This window comes from Aquarana catesbeiana, linkage group LG01 (assembly GCF_042186555.1).
Source record: "Aquarana catesbeiana isolate 2022-GZ linkage group LG01, ASM4218655v1, whole genome shotgun sequence".
Classification (NCBI taxonomy): domain Eukaryota; kingdom Metazoa; phylum Chordata; class Amphibia; order Anura; family Ranidae; genus Aquarana; species Aquarana catesbeiana.
Genome location: NC_133324.1, coordinates 613,234,820 through 613,259,451, shown reverse-complemented (window position 1 = coordinate 613,259,451; position 24,632 = coordinate 613,234,820). Strand labels below are relative to the sequence as shown.

The following is a 24,632-nucleotide window of genomic DNA, read 5'->3' as shown; positions in this document are numbered from 1 at the left end:
AGTATTTAATATGTCCGACAAGACTGTATTTACAACATCTACCAATGGTGACAGCACCACTCATGGTCAGATGGAAATCTGCACAGTCCAGCTAAACTGGTACAGAAACCATTTAATTTACATAATAATAAGCTAAGCCAAACTGTAGCTTCAACTAACTTAAATGTCAAAAGAATAGCGTCTGCTCTTCAGGATATATACTTTGTTTTTTTCTGCCTGGAAACTTGAGATTGTCCATGGCAACCAAAAAAATGTCTCTTTACGTCAAAAGCGGTTTTAGACCAGCTAGAAAACAGCGATAATAAATTTAGAATCACTTGCAGAATTGAGAGATAGTGATTTGTGGGGAAATGCGACATCAAACACTGAAAGTAATTCAGCGACAATCCTGCAACTGAACAAATTCAGTGTTTTTGCTTTGTTGAATACATGTTGTTATATTATTTGGTATAATTATTGTTGTTTATTATATTCTAATTTATGATTTCGTGTTCCAAACTTTATCATACCTGGGATTAGGGATGAGCTTTATGTTCGGGTCGAACATGAGTTCGACTCGAACATTGGCTGTTCGCTCTTTCGCCGAATAGCGAACAATTTAGGGTGTTCCCGGCAAATTCGAAAGCCGCGGATCACCCATTAAAAGTCTATGGGGAAAATCAAAAGTGATAATTTTCAAAGGCTTATATGCATGGTATTGTCTAAAAAGTGTTTGGGGACCTGGGTCCTGCCCCAGGGGACATGTATCAATGCAAAAAAAAGTTTTAAAAACGTCAGTTTTTTCGGGAGCAGTGATTTTAATAATGCTTAAAGTGAAACAATAAAAGTGAAATATTCCTTTAAATTTCATACCTGGGGTGTCTATAGTATGCCTGTAAAGTGCCGCATGTTTCGAGTGTTTACAACAGTCCCTGCACAAAATGACATTTCTAAAGGGGGAAAAAAAGTCATTTAAAAGTACTCGCGGCTATAATGAATTGTCGGTCCCGGCAATAAACATAAAAGTTCATTGATAAAAACGGCATGGGATTTCCCCCACAGTCCATTACCAGGCCCTTTGGGTCTGGTATGAATATTGAGGGGAACCCCGAGCCAAAATTGAAAAAAAAATGGCGTGGAGGTCCCCCTCATATATACCAGACCCTTATCTGAGCATGGGGACTTCCCTATGGCTTCCCCATGGTACCAGAGGGGGGCGGGGGTCACCCGGTTAGGTAACCGGGTGACCCTCGCCCCCCACTGACACCACGAGGGAAGTCCCTGTGTGTCAAAGGGGGTGGGGGGTCACCGGATGGCCCCATCCTCAGTTATATAAGAGCTGTCACAAGAACAGAAGCGTCACACAGCAGGAGACCCCATTGAGGCGGATCGTCCGGAGGACGAAGTGGGGAAGAAGAAGCCGGAGGAAGATGCTGGAGGAGAAGACCGGAGGAAGAAGCAGGGGAAGAACAAGATGGAGGAAGAAGAAGAAAACCGAAGGAAGACCAGAAGAAGCGGGCAAAGAAGAAGACATTAATAAAGGAATTGTCAAAAACCGGCTATTGGTTTTTTTTAACATTTTTGATACTTTTTTTTTTTTTGTAAAATGGTAGGGGTACTTGTACCCCATTACCAATTCACACGGGGGAGGGGGGCAGGATCTGGGGGTCCCCCTGTTAAAGTGGGCTTCCAGATTCCGATAAGGGTTGTGGGGGTGAGGCCCTTGTCTCTATCAACATGGAGACATCCTCCCCATGTTGAGGGCATGTGGCCTGGTACGGTTCAGGAGGGGGGGGGGACGCTCTCCCCCCCCCTTTTCCTGCGGCCTGCCAGGTTGTGTGCTCGGATAAGGGTCTGGTATGGATTTTTTGGGGGGACCCCCATGCCATATTTTTTTGGTTTGGGGTTTCCCTTAATATTCATACCAGACCCAAAGGACCTGGTAATGGACTGTGGGGGAATCCCATGCCATTTTTATCAATGAACTTATATGTGTATTACTGGGACCGACAATTGATTATAGCAGCGAGTACTTTTAAATTACTTTTTTTCCTTTTAGAAATGTAATTTTGTGCAGGGACTGTTGTAAACGCGGGAAACATGCGCCACTTGCAGGCATACTATAGACACCCCCCAGGTACGAAATAAATTTAAAGGAATATTTCACTTTTAATGTTTCACTTTAAGCATTATTAAAATCACTGCTCCTGAAAAACCGGCTGTTTTCAAAACTTTTTTTTTTGCATTGATACATGTCCTCTGGGGCAGGACCCAGGTCCCCAAACACTTTTTATGACAATAACTTGCATATAAGCCTTGAAAATTAGCACTTTTAATTATTCATGTTCGTGTCCCATAGACTTTAATGGTGTTCGCACAAATTTTTTTGCCTGTTCTGCTCCGAACCGGGGGGGGGGTTCGGTTCATCAAAAATCTGACATAATCATACCACCAGGGAGGTTAAGAGGCTGATCCAAGTGCTTGGAGTGCCTTAACACGTGCATAGGCATTTAATGAGCACCAAAACATAACGTTTTTGCAGAACTGTCAAATATAGATAGTTTGGAGTTTTGGTTGAACTAGATCAGGGATATTCAATTAGCGGCCCTCCAGCTGTTGCAAAACTACAAGTCCCATCATGCCTCTGCCTCTGGATGTCATGCTTGTGGCTGTCAGAGTCTTGCTATGCCTCATGGGACTTATAGTTCTGCAACAGCTGGAGGTCCGCTAATTGCATATCCCTGAACTAGATGGACTTGTGCCTTTTTTTTTTTTTCAACCTGACTAACTATGTAACTAACTATGGAGCTAGGGAAGGTCTAGAGACTTTCAGGTGCATGACTGGATTTCCATCTCTGGAGTGTGTAGACCAGCTTTTCTTAACCAGGGTTTTGTGGAGGTTACTAGGGGTTCCTTTAGGGACTTCTGCCTCTCAGTTGGGAAACCACTATCCACAATGATCTCTTTAGCTGTCTGAGGGGGGGTACTTACAATGACCACAAATGTAAGGAGCATTCTTCTAAGTGAACATCACACCAATGTACTGTAAATGGTAATTATTAGCAAGGGTTACATTAGCCAAGAAGGTTTCAAGGGTTCCCCCATGCTAAAAAGGTTATGAGAGGCTACTGTAGACGCACATTTGACCATTTTGGTAACTCATTAGTGCTGAAAATTCTGTAAATTAAAAAAAAAATATATATATATATATAGACCATCTGTACTGATAATGGGGGGGGGGGGGGGTGTATAGTTACTAACTATACTGGGAAAAGCTGCTCTTTTGTCTTGCCTCAAACCCATAAGCACTTGCCTACTGTACCTAATGGTAAATCCAGCCCTGGTTAGGTGTATACTGTTGTCTGTCTTGCTTGTAGAAACTTCCTTCACTTAATTTCCTAGTGACCACAGAGGGTTTTAAACCCCTTCCCTCCTCTTGATCCAATTATTTTGTTGGCTCAGTGAGCTGGTAATAGTGGTGGACAGTGCATCAGATTGGGTGAGTGTTACAGCCAGAGCTTCTCTTTCTATTTACCATTACTGCTGGACTACTTTCCCTTTTTTATTTTTTTTTTACCCAAGTCTGACTTGAACAATAAAGGGAACTCTGTTCCAGCATAACCTGTAGGCTGGCATTGCTGACTTTTCACTTTGAAAATACTGGTTGCCTGGCTGTCAAGCAGATGGCTGTGTGGCTTTAATACTTTTAGATTCTGACTTCTGGCATCAAAAGATCCAGGAGACTTTTCAAAAAGAGCCTTGCAATGGCAGTTCACACTTTATCCCTCCCAATACAAATTCAAATTAATATTAAAACAGCTTGAAGAGCTTTTGGACAGTTTTTTCCCTGTACTAATTGGAGTAAGGTAATTTGAAAACGGATAACTTTTTAGTGCTTTAGCTTGAGTCATGGTTTGTTTGATATGCATTCCATTCAGATGTTGGTGAATAGCACCGAGTGGAAATACAAGCTTAACCACTTGGGTGCATACATTCTAGGTAAAGGACAGACAACACGGGGAGGTGGATTTACTAAAGGCAAATATGCGGTGGCCCTGCAAGTGCACTTGCTCTAAATCTGAGGGGAGGTTCTGAAATGAGGGGAAGCTCTACTGATTTCTATCCAATCATATGCAAGCAAAATGCTGGGTTTTTTTTTTTAATTTATTTTTTTATTGTTCCTTGCACGTGATTGAGTATTCTTTGCAAATTGGAGCTAGTGCACGGTATATTTGCCTTTAGTAAATCAACCCCAAAGTGTCAGTACCTTTTGTAATACAGAGACCAGGTACTTCCAATTTCCAATCTGACCTGCCCAGTGCATTGCATTATTTTTAGTGAAAAAATAAAATTACCACAGTGAAAAACTCTCTCATGCTTTAGCCTGCATTGAAGAGCTGCACTGCAGGGTATTGGTTCTAGCACATGCGCCCCTTTCCCCGCAGCACTTCCGGCTTCTCTCCTCTCCTGCTGGCAGCTGCTGCAGGCACACAGGGGGATGTTTCAGGATGGCGAGTGGGGGAAGGGGCTGGTAAATATGTAATTTACTAGCCCCTTCCATTTCTGAATAGACACAGTGAGCCTTCGGTACCAATCACTCCTGTGTTCATTTGCCACTGAAGCATGGAAAACTGTGTTTTCCATGCTTCTGTTTGTGAATGAGCAGGAAGCTTTTGAAACGCTTCCTATTCATTCATCTCTGCATCTGAATATACAGAGAAAGAGACTGATAAATCTATGTCCTCAGTCACCTTCGGCCAGGGGAAGAGGGTCCTGTCAGGTAGGCTGTATGGGGCTCCGTGATTTTTAACAGCAGCCCTGCTATTACAACCTATTTTATAAATCAGTGCTTCCACATCAGTGCCCCTTTAAAAATTACTTGTTCCACATTTTGATATTTTCTCCCTGCTAGATCCATTCTACAAGATCAGAAGGAAAAGGAGGGGGGGGGACGTAATAAGAAAAATGGGATGGAAAGTACAGACAAAAAGATGGTGTCAAAGTAATAAGGCAAACCATTTTTTTCCCCCATAAAGCTGAACGCAATGTTCAGTAAATCATTTTAAAATAAATGGCCAAATACCTTTTTGCTTGCCCTTTTTTACTCTAATTCGAGTCTGACATCTTGCTACTAATTCTGTTCTGGGATGAATGGTGCCCAGTATCATGTAGCCTACTTCCTGTAAGCCCATGATAGCATGGACTCACCCCCTGGGGGTGCATCATTATCATTGCCTGGACTTGCAGGAAATTTCTGCAGATACTGGCACTCACTGTTGCGTGAGCTCTATTCTTGACATCATTAAGGACTTTGAACCGACAAGAAGAGGATCCACTCTGGGTGTCAGGTAAGTGGGTCGAATAAACCTGGATTTAAGCTGTCATTATCGATCACTCCTTTTGAACATTCTGGTTCCCTGACTGTCATGCTGATGATTTGGCTTCATTACTATCTGTGTAGCTGACCTGGAACAAGTATAAAGATAATGAATTCTGACACTCATTTACAATATGCTGGTCCTGTGTTGGTGACTCAAAAGTACTGATACCAGGCACGGTGGAACATCTAACAATTTCAAAAGGCCAACAATGGCCATTCCCAAACCTCACTCACTTACCATGCAAACCATCTATATGAGGGGAAAAAAAAGGGGATGGAGAACAGCAGTTTTTATATGAGGCTTCTAAAACATGTTTTTCCTTCATAAAATAACCTCCGTAAAATGAGGTAAAACCGTTTAGACGTTAGCCTATATGGAAACAATGGGAATGCCCATTTGGAAACTGTAGATTTTGTTGAAGCAATGATGAGAAGTCAAACTAATCTTGTGAAGAATCTGTTTATTTCTAGCCAGCAGTAAACCCAGTGCAAACCTGTTTCACTTCATTACTTCCTGTTCCCACCCCCAGATCCTCACACATCTATCTGAGTCTGCAACACTTGCATATTCTACAAAAACCTTTTTGAATGTACTTTGCAGGGGGACTTGACAGAACCTCAAAACTTATTGTCACAGAAATGAGCCTTCTGACAAACAGAAATAGGAAACTTACAAAACAATGTGTGCAAGGATGTAGTCAAATGCATGACAGAATGGGCAAAGAATGATGTATTGTTGGTCTTTTTGTACCTTTACATTCCCTTTTTTAAATTGGAATTCAAGTCTGGCTCCCGACCCTCTTCTTCTAACACCTATACTAACTACCCTGAAAAAGGAAGATGTACCTTTTCTCAAGACACTCTTGTCTGGTCACGTGAATTTCCCAGTGGCCAGTTTCGGAAAGCGTGGCAACAATAGATGGAATGCCATGGCGGTGATGTCACCCATAGACTTACTATAGGGAATCCACGTTGGCTGTTCTTGCTTGCCCCTGAAACCGGCTCCTGGAAGCTGATTATGTGACTGGACCAGAGTGCCCTGGGAATAGGTAAGTATAAGCATCTTTCTTCTACAGGGTAGTTAGTATAGGTGTTAAAAGGGGTTAGGGCAGTTCTAAGCGTATTTAGATCTAGACTTGAATTCCAGTATGTAATTATACATGTAAATGGAACAGCCAGATTTGCTCACTAGTTATGTAGGCTTGACTTCCGTCTTTACAAGGAGTTGTAATACAATAGTCGAGTCACACTGTTCTTCACAATGGGAAAAGTCACATGGCTCATTGAAAACCTCTGTGAGGTTGATGCCTCATCTCAACAGCTGACTAGAGTTGAAATATATATATTCCTCTAGTATTTTAAATACCCCGTGTTTAATACACTAACAAAAATATGGACGAGCCAGAATTTACAAAACTGTTTTAGGAAGATGTGCCCAACATGCAGTCTTCTAGCACTCAACAGGTGGCTCGGTGTGCTCTAGACCCCAAATTAGATGTGAGTGACTGCAGGTGAAAAAGACTTTAGATCCATTAAAGCCACAGTCCAGGACTAAACTCAGGAGCTGAATGAGTCGGCACTCCAGAGGAGCACTTAAAAGTAAAGCCTTGTAAACAGAATGAGGAAGAAAGGGTCTGCATTGTGTTTTACATAGTAAGTGGTGTGTGTTGCCTCTGCCCTCCCTTTTTATTGCAGCTACAGTATAGTGTGTTAAGGCAGCCTATTCATTTTGAAATCGTACTAAAAATTATATCTATTATTATTTTTTTTTTTTTTTTTTTTATGCAGTACACTGCAATGTATTGCATGTCCTAAGGTGTGCTGCAGAGCAGATGCTTTTCCCTCTGCTATAGCTGTTGAACTATGTATATACTGTTTTCTGACTAACTCCATGGCACATTACATGTGGGTATGCTCTGCACTCAGTCCTACTTCACAGGACTCCTCTCCCATAAATTTTGAGACTGGTTCAATTAGGGATCCTATACAGCAGTTGTCATCAACCCTGTCCTCATGGTCCACTAACAGGCCAGGTTTTATGTATTACCTTGGGGAGATGCAGAGTAGAATACTGTAATCACTGAGCAGCAAATGATAACACCTGTGATGTATTTCAGTTATCATGCAAACCTGGTCTGTTAGTGGGCCCGGAGGACAGGGTTGATGACCACTGCTATACAGCCATTAATCAGGAAAGGCAAATTATAACAATTTTCTGTTTTCCTGACCAACTCCATGGCAGCATACAGATGAGAAATAACTGGCTCCAAAAAAGGTGCAACACAGAAAAATTTAAGTTTCAATCACAGCTCTAGCGAACAAACTTTAGGGCCACAAATTACAACAGGATACAGATAGTAGCTTCTGTCCACAGTGAGCCATAAAGGTATTAGTGAAGGACCACACCGTCGCCCTAGAAATACTTCCAGTCTCCCATGACAGTGAAATAGACATTCTGGGGTCAACCTTGAGGCAACCTTCATTTAATAAGTTTATAACCACTGCTTTAGGGTAAAAAACTTCAACAATAACTCAAAGTATGTGCTTGCTAGAAATAAAACTTTACTTTTAAAGCCCAGTTCCATCCAAAAACATAGTTTTAATCAGGGAGTTATGGAAATCTTTTTTCAAATGTGGACACAGTTACAAAAGTACATTTTTATAATAATGGGGAAGGGTTACAATGTCTGACAATAATTGCATTGCTACCTGTGCCTTTTTGTACCAGACACAACTCTTCCCCTCTCCCCCGCCCTTCCATTTAATGTGCAGGTGTCACAGGGACAGGAAGTAAAAGAAACCTCCCCAGTGGTGTCACAGAAATAAACCTGTAGGTTTGGAAGCTTAAATTAATAGAAGAAATGCTTCTGTTTTCAGCTAGTACATGTTTAAACGATTTTATCTTTTCAGCTAACAAATGTTATGAATACAAAGTCCCCCTTTCTGTGCAACATAAACTTCAAGCTCAATGGCCAATCCAAGAGCAAATCATACTTACGGAAGAATTTCTTAAAAGATACAAAAATTCTACAATAACAAGTAAGACAATATTGACCATGCTTTCGTTATTGGTATTTTAAATAATCTAAATGAGAAAATGTTCACACAAAACCCAATTTTTTTTTTAAATTTATTTTAGAGGAAACTATTGATCTGTTGTACAGATTTGCAAACTGCTCGGGCTTGCATCTCATTTTTGGACTGAATGCATTACTGAGAAATATACATGATCAGTGGAATAGTTCCAATGCTAAACTACTCATTGATTACTGTGCTTCAAGGAAGTATAATATGTCATGGGAACTAGGAAATGGTAAGTGTAATAAAATGCTTATTGATAAATGATGTGTAAACTTGAAACATATGTAGCAGAGCACTTTTACTTGTTATTTTACATTGAGACATGTTTCAGTGCACTGGTTAACATACTTTATTTGTAATGATAAAATGGGGCAGGTTTGGGACTTTATATTATTATTATTATTATTATTATTATTATTCAGGATTTATATAGCGCCAACAGTTTACGCAGCGCTTTACAATATAAAAGGGAGACAATACAGTTCTAATACAATAAAATACAAGAGGATTAAGAGGGCCCTGCTCAGAAGAGCTTACAATCTAATAGGGTGAGGCAGGTGGTACAAAGGTTGTAACTGTGGGGAATGAGCTGATGGAAGTGGTAGGAGATTAGTTGGAGACGTGATAGGCTTTCTTGAAGAGATGAGTTTTCAGGGATCGCCTGAAGGTAGCAAGAGTAGGGGATAGCCGGATAGATGGAGGTAGCGAGTTCCAGAGGATGTGAGGCTCTGGAGAAATCCTGGAGACGAGCATGGGAGGAGAAGATGAGAGCTTAAAAGCAGGAGGTCTTGAGAAGAGCGGAGAGGTCGATTTGGATGATATTTAAGATTAGTGATGTAGCTCGGGGCAGAGTTGTGAATGGCTTTGTTTGTTGTGGTTAGTATTTTGAATTTAATTCGCTGGGTGATTGGCAGCCAGTGTAGGGATTGGAGTAGAGGGTTGGCAGACACTGAACGGTTGGTAAGGTGGATAAGTCTGGCAGCAGCATTCATGATAGACTGAAGAGGGGATAGCCTATGGAGAGGTAAGCCAATGAGAAGGGACTTGCAATAGTCAAGGCGAGAGATAACAAGAGAGTGAATGAGGAGCTTGGTGGTTTCAAAGCATACAACCAAAAAGGGGCAACAAGAACAATATTATCTGGTGGAGAGGTCATTATTGGTAGCAGGGACGTAACTAGAAATCGCAGGGCCCCATAGAATGTTGTATGGGGCCCCCCCACAAAAAAATGGCAGGGCTTAAATTAAATAGTGGGTGTGGCTTAAAGGGCATGGCTCAAAGGGGGTGTGGTTCGAATCTGAGATGAAGGAAAGGATGGAGGGAGGGACAACAGGCCCAGATCCTACACCACAATAGCCATATATGTATTCCAGAGAGTTTAACAATCAGATAAAGATACTCCAGACACCTGGTTTTAGCGCTTCAATCATCACGGCACCATGCTTGCTATGGTGTCAGGATGATTAAAGCGCATTATTTCTATTATTACATTACAATATAAAATGAAATAGTTCAACTCACCATAATGCAGAATCAGTGGGAACCCCGAGTATGTCACTTGCCATGTCGCCTGCCATCAGGTGCCCCCAGTAGAGTCCCTCCTTACATTAGGTACTCCCCTCCCCCCATAGTCCTCCCTCAGTACAGACCCTCCTCCATCAGTATGGACCTTCCTCCCATCTGTACAGACCCCCCTGGACAAATCAGCCCCATCTGTACGGACCCCCCCAGGAGTACAGACCCCCTCCAGGAAAATTCCCCCCCCATTCATGCACCTGGGCGTGTAGCCCCCCAGAGAGTTACTTGCTCAGACTGTCACTGACTCTTCGGGCAGCACAAAGTGATAGGAGACAGCCAGTGAGAGAGACAGCTAAGTCTCAGTCAGACAGGGATAGCGTGGCGCCGGGACACAGGACTCTCCATCGGGCCTCGGCGCCACTCAGGATTCACTGTGTTCGTCTCCGCGCCTTTTACAGAACCAGGAGGCGGAGCCTGGGTGGCAAGAAAGCGGCCAATAGAAATAGAGCTCCGTTTCTATTGCAGCCGCTTTCATTGCCACCCGGGCTCCGCCTCTTGGTTCTTCCTTAACTGGTCTTCTGTAAAATGGCGACAGAGAAAGAAATGACCAGTGCCACAGACCTCTAGCGACGGCAAGAAGAAAAAAAAAAGTTGGCAAGTACAGTATGCATTTCTCATCCTCCCCGGGCCCCACTCGGCTGCGGGCTCCATAGCGCCCGTGTGGGTCACTATGGCGGTAGTTCCGCCACTAATTGGTAACTATACATGTATAAACATAACATGGTAAAAACAAAATGAGGCAATAGTATAAAAATGGTTTTATTCCATACTTGGTTATATGATGATCCATAATAATGAAATAATAAAACACCAGCCTCAGTGTGCCATATATACAACGGTATAATCCAGTAAAACATGATCAATATATGATGTTAATAAGAACACTTTGGAAATGTAATCAAGTAGCATCTATGAATAAAGCGTGACATGTTTCATGAATGTCTTTCACTCCTTCAGGAACAGATGCAAGATAAGTAGCTATTAAAAATATGTTAAGGGTTAAATAAGTCTATCTAAGGGGAGGAAAGATAAACAAATACACCCACATGTACTTACAGATCAGCTAAGAGTCTGGGTGCAAGCGTGGAGGGCTGGGGGCCAGCTGGGAAAATCGACAGCCCTTCCCATTTTAATCATACTGTATATGTAAACAACTAAAATTGTTAAAATGAGGCTAAACAATATCCCTATTCTCAAAATAATCCATACACATCTGTTAATGGCTCTGTAATCTGTTTCAATAATTCTCTTACTGTTTTTCTACCTTCTTAAAACCTCTGCTGTGAGTTCCCGTACCTTTGCCCCCTAACTTCTGTTTGTGTGGATGAGCAGTACACGTTAGCCGTGGTCACAAGGAATGCATTGGAGAAAAAATGTTTAAGCATTATAACCAGTTTAAGTACTGTTCCATGCCCTGACTTTCACCTTATGGATGATGTAACTTGCGTTAAAAAAAAAAAATTCAAACATTGTACTTCAGGTTAATATTTCAATTTTTAGTCTTTTGCTTGTTTTAGAGCCCAACAGTTTTAAGAAGAAGTCTGGACTATATATTGATGGCTTTCAGCTTGGCAAGGATTTCTTGAGTTTGCGTAAGCTACTCAGCACGTACCTCCGCTACAAGAATTCTGGAGTCTATGGTCCTGATATTGGCCAACCTAAAAAACAGTCTCAAAAGATGCTGAAAAGGTAGTAATTGTATTTTTCATGTAGATTATTGATTAACGGGGATGATCATTACTATGCGGTAGGGCAGCCGTTGGGCATGGGATTCAGAGGGCAGTGAGGCTTACTGTAGAGGTGGTGATTACTACAATAATCCTCCGCTTCCACAGGGATCCACCAATTAAGAAATATGCATACTTACATTGAACCAAATGTAACTATGGAACAGAAACATACCTGGAATTATACTTTAAAGTGGAGTAAAGAAGGGTTAGAAATTTTTTAATATATTTAATTGTTGTCCCCATTGGGAAAATTTCCCTCTTGACTGAGACAAACGATAAGGGAAAATCTAAAATGACAACTGTCAACAGAGCAGGTTACGGGAACAACTGTTTGACACATGTCTGACAAGGGACAGGGTGGGGTTTCCACTTCCTTGTAGGGATTTCCTTTTTTTTTCTTTTTTTTTTTTCCTGGGCAGGACACAGACTACAAAAAAAAAATGACAAAAGCTCTGATTCTAATGCCCCGTACACACGGTCGGACTTTGTTCGGACATTCCGACAACAAAATCTTAGGATTTTTTCCGACGGATGTTGGCTCAAACTTGTCTTGCATACACATGGTCACACAAAGTTGTCGGAAAATCTGATCGTTCTAAACGCGGTGACGTAAAACGCGTACGTCGGGACTATAAACGGGGCAGTGGCCAATAGCTTTCATCTCTTTATTTATTCTGAGCATGCGTGGCACTTTGTCTGTCGGATTTGTGTACACACGATCGGAATTTCCGACAACGGATTTTGTTGTCGGAAAATTTTATATCCTGCTCTCAAACTTTGTGTGTCGGAAAATCCGATGGAAAATGTGTGATGGAGCCCACACACGGTCGGAATTTCCGACAACAAGGTCCTATCACACATTTTCCATCGGAAAATCCGACCGTGTGTACGGCGCATTACTCTATCCAAAAATGATTGACTGACTGAAGTTCTACTTTCAGAGTACTCTGATCATAAATTGTCAGATGCTCTTTATTACACACTTCAGCTGACGTATACATTAAAATTTCTATGCTTATCCCAGCACCCTCAGGACTTCCTTATATCTATTGTTTTTATTTATTTATTTTTTATCTCCTGCCTTGATTTTTATCTCTTAACATAAAGGGCCTCCAGCGATTTCTATCACAGAAGAGGGAAGTGATTTTGTTTCTTTCTATTAGGGCTTCTGTTAGAAATCACGGGGCTCCATACAGCCTACCTGACAACCTCCCCAGAAAATACCAAAACAATATTTTTGCAAAAAATACACTAAAATTTTTAGCGGACACAAGCACAGTATAACTTACAAAATTTCTGCTAAATCTAATGGATTAAACTGTCGTGAGATAGAAATAAAGCTCTGTGTGTAAATGAGGTCTTGAGGCCACCTGGAGCTGTGTGCAGGCAGCTACAGCAACTGTACAAACACATGTGCAGTTCCTAATTGATAGGTGTGAGTGCAGATGTATGGCCCTGAACCCAGACAGTGTGCATTTGGGGCCACTCACCCACACCTATCAAATTAAGACTTGCGGCATGCTAGCGCAGGGTTAAAGCAAGCAGTGATATTCTTCTCCTCGCTGCCTGTCAAATGCTGTCTGAGGAATAATCGCTCTTCAGAGAGCAGAGCATGTGTAAACAATCAGGATTATATATATAATTTATTATTATTATTATTATTATTTTTTTTTTTTTTTTTTTTTTTATGGTCCCTTTCCTGGCAGTCTCTGCTGCACTGTAGGTGAATGAACAGGAAGCACTCTGTACAGAGGGTACCTGTTCATTTGCAAACTGAAGCATAGAAACTGGAACCAATCCCCCTGTGGCTCCCTCTGCAGCACCTGAAATCCAGCGGGAGGAAAAGGAGGAGATGCCAACTGCGCTTCAGGGGGAATCGGCTTCAAGATAAGGCAGTAGAGTCAGCCCTCCTCATCGGGTGCCCAGACCCTAACTGTTGAAGATGGGGCCCAGGACCATACAGGAGGGCTGGCTGTACTGCCTTATAGGTGGCTCTGCCTACTATATTCCTGCATGGCAGACTGACCGCTCTGTACATTTTCACTTTTTAAGCACCATCTGAAACTGACCACCTGAGTTAACATGTGTCTAGGCGTGGTAAAGAGCTGTTTTTTTTTGTTTGTTTTTTTTAACGCTGGACCACCATGTACTCAGTGTCCACAAATTAGTGTGTCTCAGGCTTTTCTCATGAGGTATAAATGTTGGCATAACAAAAGAATAAACAATATATTTTTTTTTCTTCTTTGCAGCTTTTTAAATGAAGGTGGTAAAGTCATAAACTCAGTTACTTGGCACCAGTAAGTAGAAAGATTCTTTTTTTTTTTTTTTTTTTTTTTTTTGTAATATCAGTTACTCCACCTTATCCTATAGTACATCAAAATGTACTGTAAATCATCTGTGATACAGTGTTTGCAAAAGTCCAATAGCACTACCAAATAAAGTGCTGAATGCAAAATAACCAATTGGGATATCCTGATTAATGCAATCCTCATAAATATACAGTATCTCACAAAAGTGAGTACATTTTTGTAAATATTTTATTATATCTTTTCATGTGACAACTCTGAAGAAATTACACTTTGCTACAATGTAAAGTAGCGAGTGTACAGCTTGTATAACAGTGTAAATTTGGTGTCCCCTCAAAATAACTCCACACACAGCCATTAATGTCTGAACCGCTGGCAACCAAAGTGAGTACACTCCTAAGTGAAAATGTCCACATTGGGCCCAAACTGTCAATATTTTGTGTGGCCGCCATTATTTTCCAGCACTGCCTTAACCCTCTTGGGCATGGAGTTCACCAGAGCTTCACAGGTTGCCACTGGAGTCCTCTTCCACTCCTCCATGACAACATCACGGAGCTGGTGGATGTTGGAGACCTTGCACTTCTCCACCTTCCGTTTTGAGGTCCCACAGATGCTCACTAGAGTTTAGGTCTGGAGACATGCTTGGCCAGTCCATCACCTTTACCCTCAGCTTCTTTAGCAAGGCAGCGGTTGTCTTGGAGGTGTGTTTGGGGTAGTTATCATGTTGGAATACTACCCTGTGACCCAGTCTCCGAAGGGAGGGGATCATGCTCTGCTTCAGTATGTCACAGTACATGTTGGCATTCATGGTTCCCTCAATGAACTGTAGCTCCCCAGTGCCGGCAGCACTCATGCAGCCCCAGACTATGACACTCCTACCATCATGCTTGACTGTAGGCAAGAGACACTTGCTTTTATACTCCTCACCTGTTTTCCGCGACACACGCTTGACACAACTGAACAAAATAAGTTTATCTTGGTCTCACCAGACCACAGGACATGGTTCCAGTAATTCATGTCCTTAGTCTGTTTGTCTTCAGCAAACTGTTTGCGGGCTTTCTTGTACATCATCTTTAGAAGATGCTTCCATCTGAGGCAACAGCCATGCAAACCAATTTGATGCAGTATGCGGCGTATGGTCTGAGCACTGACAGGCTGACCCCCCACCCCTTCAACCTCTGCAGCAATGCTGGCACCACTCATATGTCTATTTCCCAAAGAGAACCTCTGGATATGACGCTGAGCATGTGCACTCAACTTCTTTGGTCGATCATGGTGAGGCCTGTTCTGAGTGGAACCTGTCCTGTTAAACCGCTGTATGGTCTTGGCCACCTTGCAGCAGCTCAGTTTCAGGGTCTTGGCAATCTTCTTATAGCCTAGGCCATTTTATGTAGAGCAACAATTCTTTTTTTTCAGATCCTCAGAGAGTTCTTTGCCATGAGGTATCATGTTGAACTTCCAGTGACCAGTATGAGAGAGGGAGAGCAATAACGCCAAATTTAACACACCTGCTCCCCATTCACACCTGAGACCTTATAACACTAACGAGTCACATGTCACCGGGGAGGATAAATGGCTAATTGGACCCAATTTGGACATTTTCACTTAGGGGTGTACTCGCTTTTGTTGCCAGCGGTTTAGACATGAATAGTTGTGTCAGTTATTTTGAAGGGACAGCAAATTTACACCTTTTTTACAAGCTGTACACTCACTACTTTACCCCCCCCCCCCCATTCCTACTGCTAACCATGCTTTACCAGTCAGGAAGTGAAGAAAGATCTAGAGCAGGGATATGCAATTAACAGACCTCCAGCTGTTGCAAAACTACAACTCCCATCATGCCTCTGCCTCTGGGTGTCATGCTTGTGGCCATCAATCTTGCTATGCCTCATGGGACTTGTAGTTCTGCAACAGCTGGGGGTCTGCTAATTGCATAGCCCTGATCTAGAGCAACAACGCAGACAGAAGTAAAAATGCTTTTCTTTAGTACAGTAGGGGAAAACTAGAAACCTTGTCAGATTTTTATTTCAGTCTGTGTCACTGTTGCAGATTTTTCTTCATTTCCTCTTTGGTGAAACTGTTAGCAGGACAGGAATTGAGGGTAAATCTTTCTAGCTGACCCTGGGTAGCAGTAATAACAAGAGGTTCCAAACCTTCCTAAGCTATCCAAAAATAGAATAGAAATACATTTTTATATATATATATATATATATATATATATATATATATACATATATATATATATATACATACATACATACATACATACATACATACATACAATCTGCTACCCTTTTAAAGAAGTTTTGCGACTTTAGATATGTGTGTTTTAAATCATCTTTGTTAACCACAATAGGGCAGATGATTCATTTCATGTTTAGTTCTAAAACGGACCAAATCATAGACGCTACTTCATTTCCTGATTGTAATTTTTTTAATTATTTATTTATTTTTAAAAAACTGTTAATAGCTATTATGTCGACGGGCGAACTGCTTCTAAAAGAGATTTTCTCAATCCACATATACTGGATTCTTTGGCTTCGGAGATTAAGACAGTATTTCAGGTATGTAATAAGCCATGTATGCAGCATCTCCAAGCATTGATTTTATTTCTAATATTCAGTGTGCTACCAAGGAACTTTGTGAGGTATATGTGTATTGCCAAACCCCCCCCCCCCATTGTTAATAAGTGATGAGAGACCCAGACAATGTTTGCCTTGCTGGACATTCAATGAACCCACTGGGAGGTTTGTGAATAGTGAGCATAGCACCACATACATTGTTTTTTTTCTGTCTTCTTCTTTTTTTTTTTTTTTTTTTTTTTAAGGCTAATTTTGTAAACAAGGCCATGGGTACCTGGGCACTGCCATGGGGCCCATGTACCAATGAAACATATGTTTTAAATACTGTTGGGGAGGTTGTCTCTTTAATGCATCTGTCATAGTAACAGGAGTCGTGGTGGGTCAACCTCGTCTGGTAATATATTATCGTAACTGACATGGATCTCCATTGCTAGACAATGTGAATGATGTTGGATGTGCATCATAGGACATTTTTCACAGTGTGAGTGTTTTATTTACTTTTTCGCTTTATTTAACAAAGCGTATTTATTCACCTGAGGGGATCGAATGTAGGAGGGGCCTACTTATTCTAATTGGGGCTTCCAGTTTTTAAAACCTTACCCGAGGCTTCTGTTGGGTGAACAGGCTAAATATTTTGTTTGCCCGTTTTCCAAACTGATAGTAGGCTGGGTTTAGGTAGAACTCCAACTCAACCCAAATTCATCTATATTGTTAACTAGTGGGACTCACTCTTTGCTTCATCACCTGGTGTGCTGACAAGCGATTGATCCACCTTCCATTTCAAGCAGCAAATGTACAACATATCTTATGTGGTTTACATAATAATTTTGAATAGCAATTCATATTGCATATTTTTCCACTTAGGAACACTTTTATGCTAGGAAATGTGTAACATTATCCGATCCAAATTATGAAAATAGTGGACTTGAAGGAGACGTTTGGGGTTATAAAAAGACAAAATTGCATACTCCACCTCCATAACATCATCAGTGATGCTGCAGTGTCCGCCCTTGGTTCTAAGTCCAAGAACTTATCGATCACATGACCACCGATCACTCAGTTCTCAGTCTGTTCTGAGCAGAGAGCAGTGACTGTCATTCACCAGTCTCCACTCTACCAAGCAGGCACTTGGGTAATTCCCTACAATATTAGCGGGATCCTTCCAGAGTCTGGAGTGGCTCTGTGACATCGGCTGACAGCAGACTTTAGCCCCTATAAGCTGCCTGTGCGGCACTATAAGTGTGCTCCTGTGACTCAGGAGAGAAGTATGACCAAAAAAACTCTACCCCCTACTTCTCTTTTAAAGACATTTACATGGAAGTGTTTTTAATTTTTAATTCTTTAGACATTCTGTATGGGGATTGTGTTCACTATGCACTAAAAATCAATATAAACACACATTTGGTTGTGCAATGTTTCATAAAGGGTTACCACACATTAAAAAATATTCTAATATGTCCATATAATCGTGTCTATATTTTCCAACTTGGTTGTTTGCCTTATTTCTAGTGAAATTGCTACATTGATATCTTTACAATTCATGTTATGTTTTATAAATCATTATGACATTAGGGGATGTTTTGTCAGTGCTGAGCTGCTGTGCATACTGTGCATAATTCTGTTTCCTGGATGACTCTGTGGTCAGTATATGTTGCTGATTTCAGCTGTTTCTCCATTAGAGTCAGTGTAGTAGTGCGTGTTGTGGGTTTTATTATTTATTTATTTATTTTATCGTCAAGCTTCTGGTCAGATATGAGTAATGAATAGAAACTTGTGCTAGAGCCATTTCGGTGTCATAAGTGATGATTCCAGTAAATCTCTTTAAAATACACAGAATACAAAGTGGTGGTGCATTTGGGTACGTTCCTTCTACTGAATTTACCCATTTGCCATTTAAATTAATTTTGCCTAATCAAAATGTGCGCTAAGAAAAAAATGTATTTTGTATGTAAGTACATCTATGGCCAGCTTTTATATAAATGTATAAATTTGTTTCAAAATTCATACTGTTTCAACTGAGCTCTAGAACAGACAGTTTAATAAAGGGAAAAACACTCTATAACAGCCTTTCTTAAATATTCTATTCTGGAGGAACCCTTGAAAATTTGTAGGTCTTAGGAACCCCTGCTAGAATTATAGCTACAGCTCATGGTAAATTAGCATGATCAATATAGTGTAGAGACCTCTACAGTGAAACTCCAGGAAAAGATCCCTCGCCCTCATCCCCACTTTCCAGTCACACCCCCCTCCCCAGAAAGTTTACTATATAGTAGGTTATTGGAATACGCCCTTTTTTGTTTTTTTTGCAAATGATAAAAATATTTTCTCTTTGTATTATTGTTAGATTGTTAATCAAACTGTTCCTGGAAAGCTAGTATGGTTGGGGGAAACCAGCTCTGCATATGGTGGTGGATGCCCTGGACTATCAGATACATATGTTGATGGATTTATGTAAGTATAAAACTGACAAACCTCTTTGGCAACTTTTATATTATTCTTAAGACTGCTAATAAAAGGTGTTATATATATATATATAATAATATAATTTTTTTTTTTTATTTAACATATACTTCAATGAGGTTGTCATGAATAAAGAGTACTAGGCTTAGTGAACATGCTTTGGACATAAAAAAAACACTTATGCCCCGTACACACGGTCGGACTTTGTTCGGACATTCCGACAACAAAATCCTAGGATTTTTTCCGACGGATGTTGGCTCAAACTTGTCTTGCATACACACGGTCACACAAAGTTTTTGGAAAATCCGATCGTTCTAAACGCGGTGACGTAAAACACGTACGTCAGGACTATAAACGGGGCAGTGGCCAATAGCTTTCATCTCTTTATTTATTCTGAGCATGCGTGGCACTTTGTCCGTCGGATTTGTGTACACACGATTGGAATTTCCGACAACGGATTTTGTTGTCGGAAAATTTTATATCCTGCTCTCAAACTTTGTGTGTCAGAAAATCCGATGGAAAATGTGTGATTGAGCCCACACACGGTCGGAATTTCCGACAACAAGGTCCTATCACACATTTTCCTTCGGAAAATCCGACCGTGTGTACGGGGCATTAGACATGTGTGATTCATTTAATTACAAATCAAAATTCAGACAAAATTTTAGTTATTTGGAAATTCGGATATATCCAAATTTCCAAATCATTACAATAGTGTTGAATTTTAACTAATCCAAAATAATGCAATGAAATAATGAATTATTCGAAAATGTATTAAAATTCAAACTACAACATATTACAATAATACAGTAAGGTATAAAAGTGAAATATGAGGATTCCTACTATGGCTGCTTTATAGAATAGAGAAGACTAGAATAGCGTAGGATAAAAAAAAAAAAAAGATTGAATAAAATAAAACCAAACAAAATGCAAATCGATTGGAAAATAATCTGAATATACAAAACAAATGCGAACATACAAAACATATTTTGAAAAGGGAATATAAAATAGTGATGGTGTTTGCGCTGTGTGAATACAAAATAAAGGAAAGGAGGGTGCTGCAAAAAAGATACTAGTGATATGTGGAAGGTAAAAATTATATATACGTGCTATTTCCAAATGATCCTGGTATTGAAAAAAATCTAAATACATCAAATAATAACTTGTGCAGTGTGATCAAACAATCAAAAGGATAAACATGTGTGACCATGTAAAAAACATGTACTAAACATATGACACATAGAGCTAGGTGAATACACATGTAAATACACACAATAATGATTTAAAAGCAATATTCATAAAAAATATATTAAAGTGGCAAAAAGTCCATGTAGTGATATAATATGGCAGGAGTCCGTGTAAGACAAAAAAACAACCGATCAATCTCACCACCAGGAAACACAAGTGTTCAAAATAAAATCTTCAGTGGTGGCACCTCTGTGTCTGCAAGCAGCTCACCTTCCTGCTGTAAGGTATACAGCATATACTGGTCACAGATAGGGATGGTAGATGCAATGGTATGGTGGTCTCCTATACATTGCTTGGACAATCCCAGTGGCAGGTGTTAGATCATATGGAGAAATATAGAAAGTTGTATTTACAACTAAGTAAGGTGAGCTGCTTGCAGACACAGAGGTGCCACCACTGAATATTTTATTTTGAACACTTGTGTTTCCTGGTGGTGGGATTGATCGGTTGTTTTTGTTGTCTTACACGGACTCCTGCCATTATATTATATCGCTACATGCCACTTTAATATATTTTTTATCAATATTGCTTTTGATTCATTGTGTGTATTTATATGTGTATTCACCTAGCTCTATGTGTCATATGTTTAGTACATGTTTTTTATATGTGTCACACATGTTTATCCTTTTGATTGTTTGATCACACCGCACAAGTTATTATTTGATGAATTTAGATTTTTTCAATACCAGGATCATTTGGTAATAGCACGTGTGTGTATATATAACTTTTACCTTCCACATATCACTAGTATCTTTCTTGCAGCACCCTCCTTTCCTTTATTTTGTATTCACACAGCGCAAACACCATCACTATTTTATATTTTATTTCTCTGTTTGGATCAGATTTTCAGGTTTTTGCAGCAGTGCCCCCTAGATTAGGTTTTTTTTGACAGTGCGGGAGTCATTCATACATACATACATATTTTGAAAACGAATCGTTTTGTCATATTGGTTAACAAACGAATCAGAAACAAATTTTTACATTGTGCACATCTCTAGTAACAGTGCTGAAGAGGAGCTACTTTACACGTAGGCAGTACAGTACATGGAGCTTTGACTTTTGCCAGCCTAATGAGACCATCACCCCCTGTCAAAGTGTCACTGAACTAAAAAAAAATGAAAAATAACAATAAAGCCCTTTCTAATACTTAGTATAATGCGACTGTGCCCTTTTGTTTAGCTAATTCTTTATTTTTAAAACGTTACTGGTGCTGCCTGCATTCATCAATTGTGTGTAGCAATGATCTGTAGGCTCACATGGGCTTCAGCTTGTACAAGAGCAGTGTGAACAGTAAGCATTTATGAAACCTTTGGCAAGCTTCAAACTACTTTTCTTTAAACCTTTTAAAGTACCCTTCAGCTCCTGTTTGGAAATGGTATACACCAATCTTAATGGAAGTCCTGACTATTACTTTAAATAAGCTGTTAGCAGGCTTCATTCGGTTTTCAACAAGCTTTAAGTAGTGCTGAAGCCTGTTAGCAGCTTTTTGAAAGTGGCAATCAGCACTCTTATTAAGATCAGTGTTCATTTTTTACATACTGGAGTTGAGACTTTAAAGCCTTGTTTACACTTTAAATGTGGCATTTGACCCTCATTTTTTTGAAAGCATTCTGAATGCCAATCAAAGCCGCTATCACTTACAGTCCTGTACACACTGTTGAACTCGTGCTTTGCTTCAGAATTTATACTCTGTCGCTTTCTTGGTGCTTGTATGGAGGATTTGGCATCTGCATAAGCGCCCCTCAACATCTGCAGGTGCTGTTAGGAAGCACTGTGATAGTTGTCTTTGTTTTGGAAGTATTGGAGTATGAAGTAGGGAATATCACCGGATGCACTGGGACACCAACAAGAGAGCAAAAAAGACCTAAGCAGTCCCTTCCGGTTTATGTGGTATATATAACGAGAGTGTCTGCTGCAGATGCCACATCTGGTGTCCAGCCTGGAACAGCAGAAAGGTGAGCAAGGACTGGACTGGCATGGAGCAACTTGCAGACGGTACACTTGGTGTACAACGTGGGAGCGCTATAGCGGAAGATGTGCGAGAACCAGCGTGAGAGGACTGAAGCAGAGATCAGCAGAGCTGGGGGACTAGAGCAGGAAAACTAGGGGATGTCACATGGTGCGCAGCATGGAAGCAATATAGCAGGGACCAAAGAGAGGAGGATCAGTGGACCAGAATTTCAGCAAAGTTAGGGGTTACTACTGAGCAGGGGATCAGCAGAGCTGGGGGTTACCAATGAGCAGGAGTATTACTGAGCCACTTTAAAACAAATAGAGAACCCAGCACACTCGGGACATCTGCCAAGCTTCATTAATGCTTAAAAAATGCACTGCAAATACTTTAAAAACACATCACATCAAAAATTCATGTTAAAGTGGTAGGTGCTTTAAAGTGGTTGTAAACCTCAGTCATGAAATCTGAATAAAGCCCATATATCTGCAGTTTTTACTTGTTTCTCTCCAAAGCTCTGAGTGTTGTTTCTCTCTGGTGGTGCTTTCCTCTGTTATCAGCATGTGTCACTTTCAAGTTGTCCCAACACTAGAGATAAAATGGTGACGGGGAGGAGAGCTCAGCACAGAGCTTGTCTATTCACAACACAGCTCTGCATCGTTCCTTCTTTTCTGTGCCATGTGTGAAGGAGTGTGTTCCTTTCCTCCAATAGCAAAAGGTGTAGAACGGCAGCCGACTGTGGGGTTGTGCCACATCCAAATTTTTAATATATATAGAAAAAGAATTCCCCTAGTGGTGGATTTTAAAGGCACATGTAAAAAGAATAAAAGGGGTATATAAAGCATACGATGTAATGTTTCTTTGCCTACATATACTTTTATGCTTACCATTATTTTTTCAATACACCTTTCTCAATATAGAATTTTCTATAAACGCATACCCACCCCTGAAGAAGGAGGCTAAATAACTCTGAAACTCGTCGGGTGCAAGAGTATCATTTTAACACTGTATCAATGTATAAGTACCTGATTCGCATTCCTAATAACTACTGTTACATTTCTGCTATATGTTTTACTGTTTTTCCAATTAATAAATTATTATTCATACTTTATATACCCCTTTTATTCTTTTTACATGTGCCTTTAAAATCCTCCACTAGGGGAATTCTTTTCCTTTCCTCCAATCAGCTTTCACACACTGTACAAGAGCTTTAATTTCAGCTCCCTGCCCCCTCTTGTGTGTTACAGAAGGGTTTTCAGCACTTTGAAGGGTTTGTAGAAAAGAGAAGACTGCAGATAAACAAGTAAAACCTATGTTGGAGGATTAGTTTCATCTTTGTGTATCATCTGAGGCTATTTACTTCACTGGATATGAGAGGGTTTACAACCACTTTAATGTGTGTCACTAATCAACACAAGTGTAAACCAGTTCTAACTTCGACAAAGCTTGGTGTAAGCTCTACAAATGCTTTGTAAAAGCTTGCTTTTCACACTGCTCTTGTACCATTTCAGCTGTTTTTGGATTGATCTCTTCAGCCATTAACAAATAGCCTTCCTTGAAAATGTCCTATATCCAGTTACTATCAAAATTGTTTTTCTTTGTTCTTCTGTGCAGGTGGTTGGATAAGTTGGGAATGTCGGCAAAATTAGGAATCGATGTTGTGATGAGGCAGGCACTTTTTGGTGCCGGATCATACAATCTTGTGGATTCTGATTTCGAACCTTTGCCTGTGAGTTATACAAATGTCTGTGCTATTGCATTAACTCACCTGAAATGATTTGTGAATTAAGTACAGGGCCCATGTTGGGCTTTGGGTTTGTATGGATGGCAACAGTTTGCCATCAGTTTAAGTTGCTTCTGAGATCATTCAGAATTCATTGTTGGGTGTGTTTTGTCCTGAAGATGGACCTCCTTCTGACCTACACTTGGCTTTCTTTAAGTGGGTTTTGCATTACCATAGACGTGTGTAATAATGCAAAACCTCTTTAAAAACAAAAAGACAGTCGACACAAACCTTAAAGTATAACTAAAGGGAAAACTTTTTTTTTTTTTTTTTTCAGTTTTGGAGAGAGTGGCAATGGATTAGAGCACCTGTTATTATTACACCATTATTATACATTATTGTTACACCTGGTATTATTGATGTCTATTAAGGAGATACACCCTCTCTATTTGTCCTGTTTACCATTATAATTGAAAATGAAAGTAAAAAAAATCCCAAATTGGGTTGACCCCAGAAAGGTAATAGAAGTGAAATCTTTCAATAGGTGCACTAGTTCGGGTGATCTGGGGGTCCCCATGGAAATCTCTTCATTTCCAGTGATTTACTCTCCCTTC

The 24,632-nt window shown here is 40.3% G+C and overlaps 1 protein-coding gene across 3 annotated transcripts in view; it reads left to right on the top strand.

Annotated features, from left to right (window-relative positions):
* The window catches only part of HPSE (heparanase), a 55,315-nt gene that overhangs the window by 9,980 nt on the left and 20,703 nt on the right, over nt 1–24,632 (top strand). For all 3 annotated transcript variants that reach the window (XM_073599860.1, XM_073599878.1, XM_073599870.1), the window contains 7 exons: nt 8,270–8,398; nt 8,499–8,672; nt 11,536–11,707; nt 13,998–14,045; nt 16,525–16,618; nt 18,981–19,087; nt 23,910–24,024. In XM_073599860.1, the coding sequence (XP_073455961.1) occupies nt 8,270–8,398; nt 8,499–8,672; nt 11,536–11,707; nt 13,998–14,045; nt 16,525–16,618; nt 18,981–19,087; nt 23,910–24,024 (839 nt within the window). The remainder of the gene's footprint in view (nt 1–8,269; nt 8,399–8,498; nt 8,673–11,535; nt 11,708–13,997; nt 14,046–16,524; nt 16,619–18,980; nt 19,088–23,909; nt 24,025–24,632) is intronic.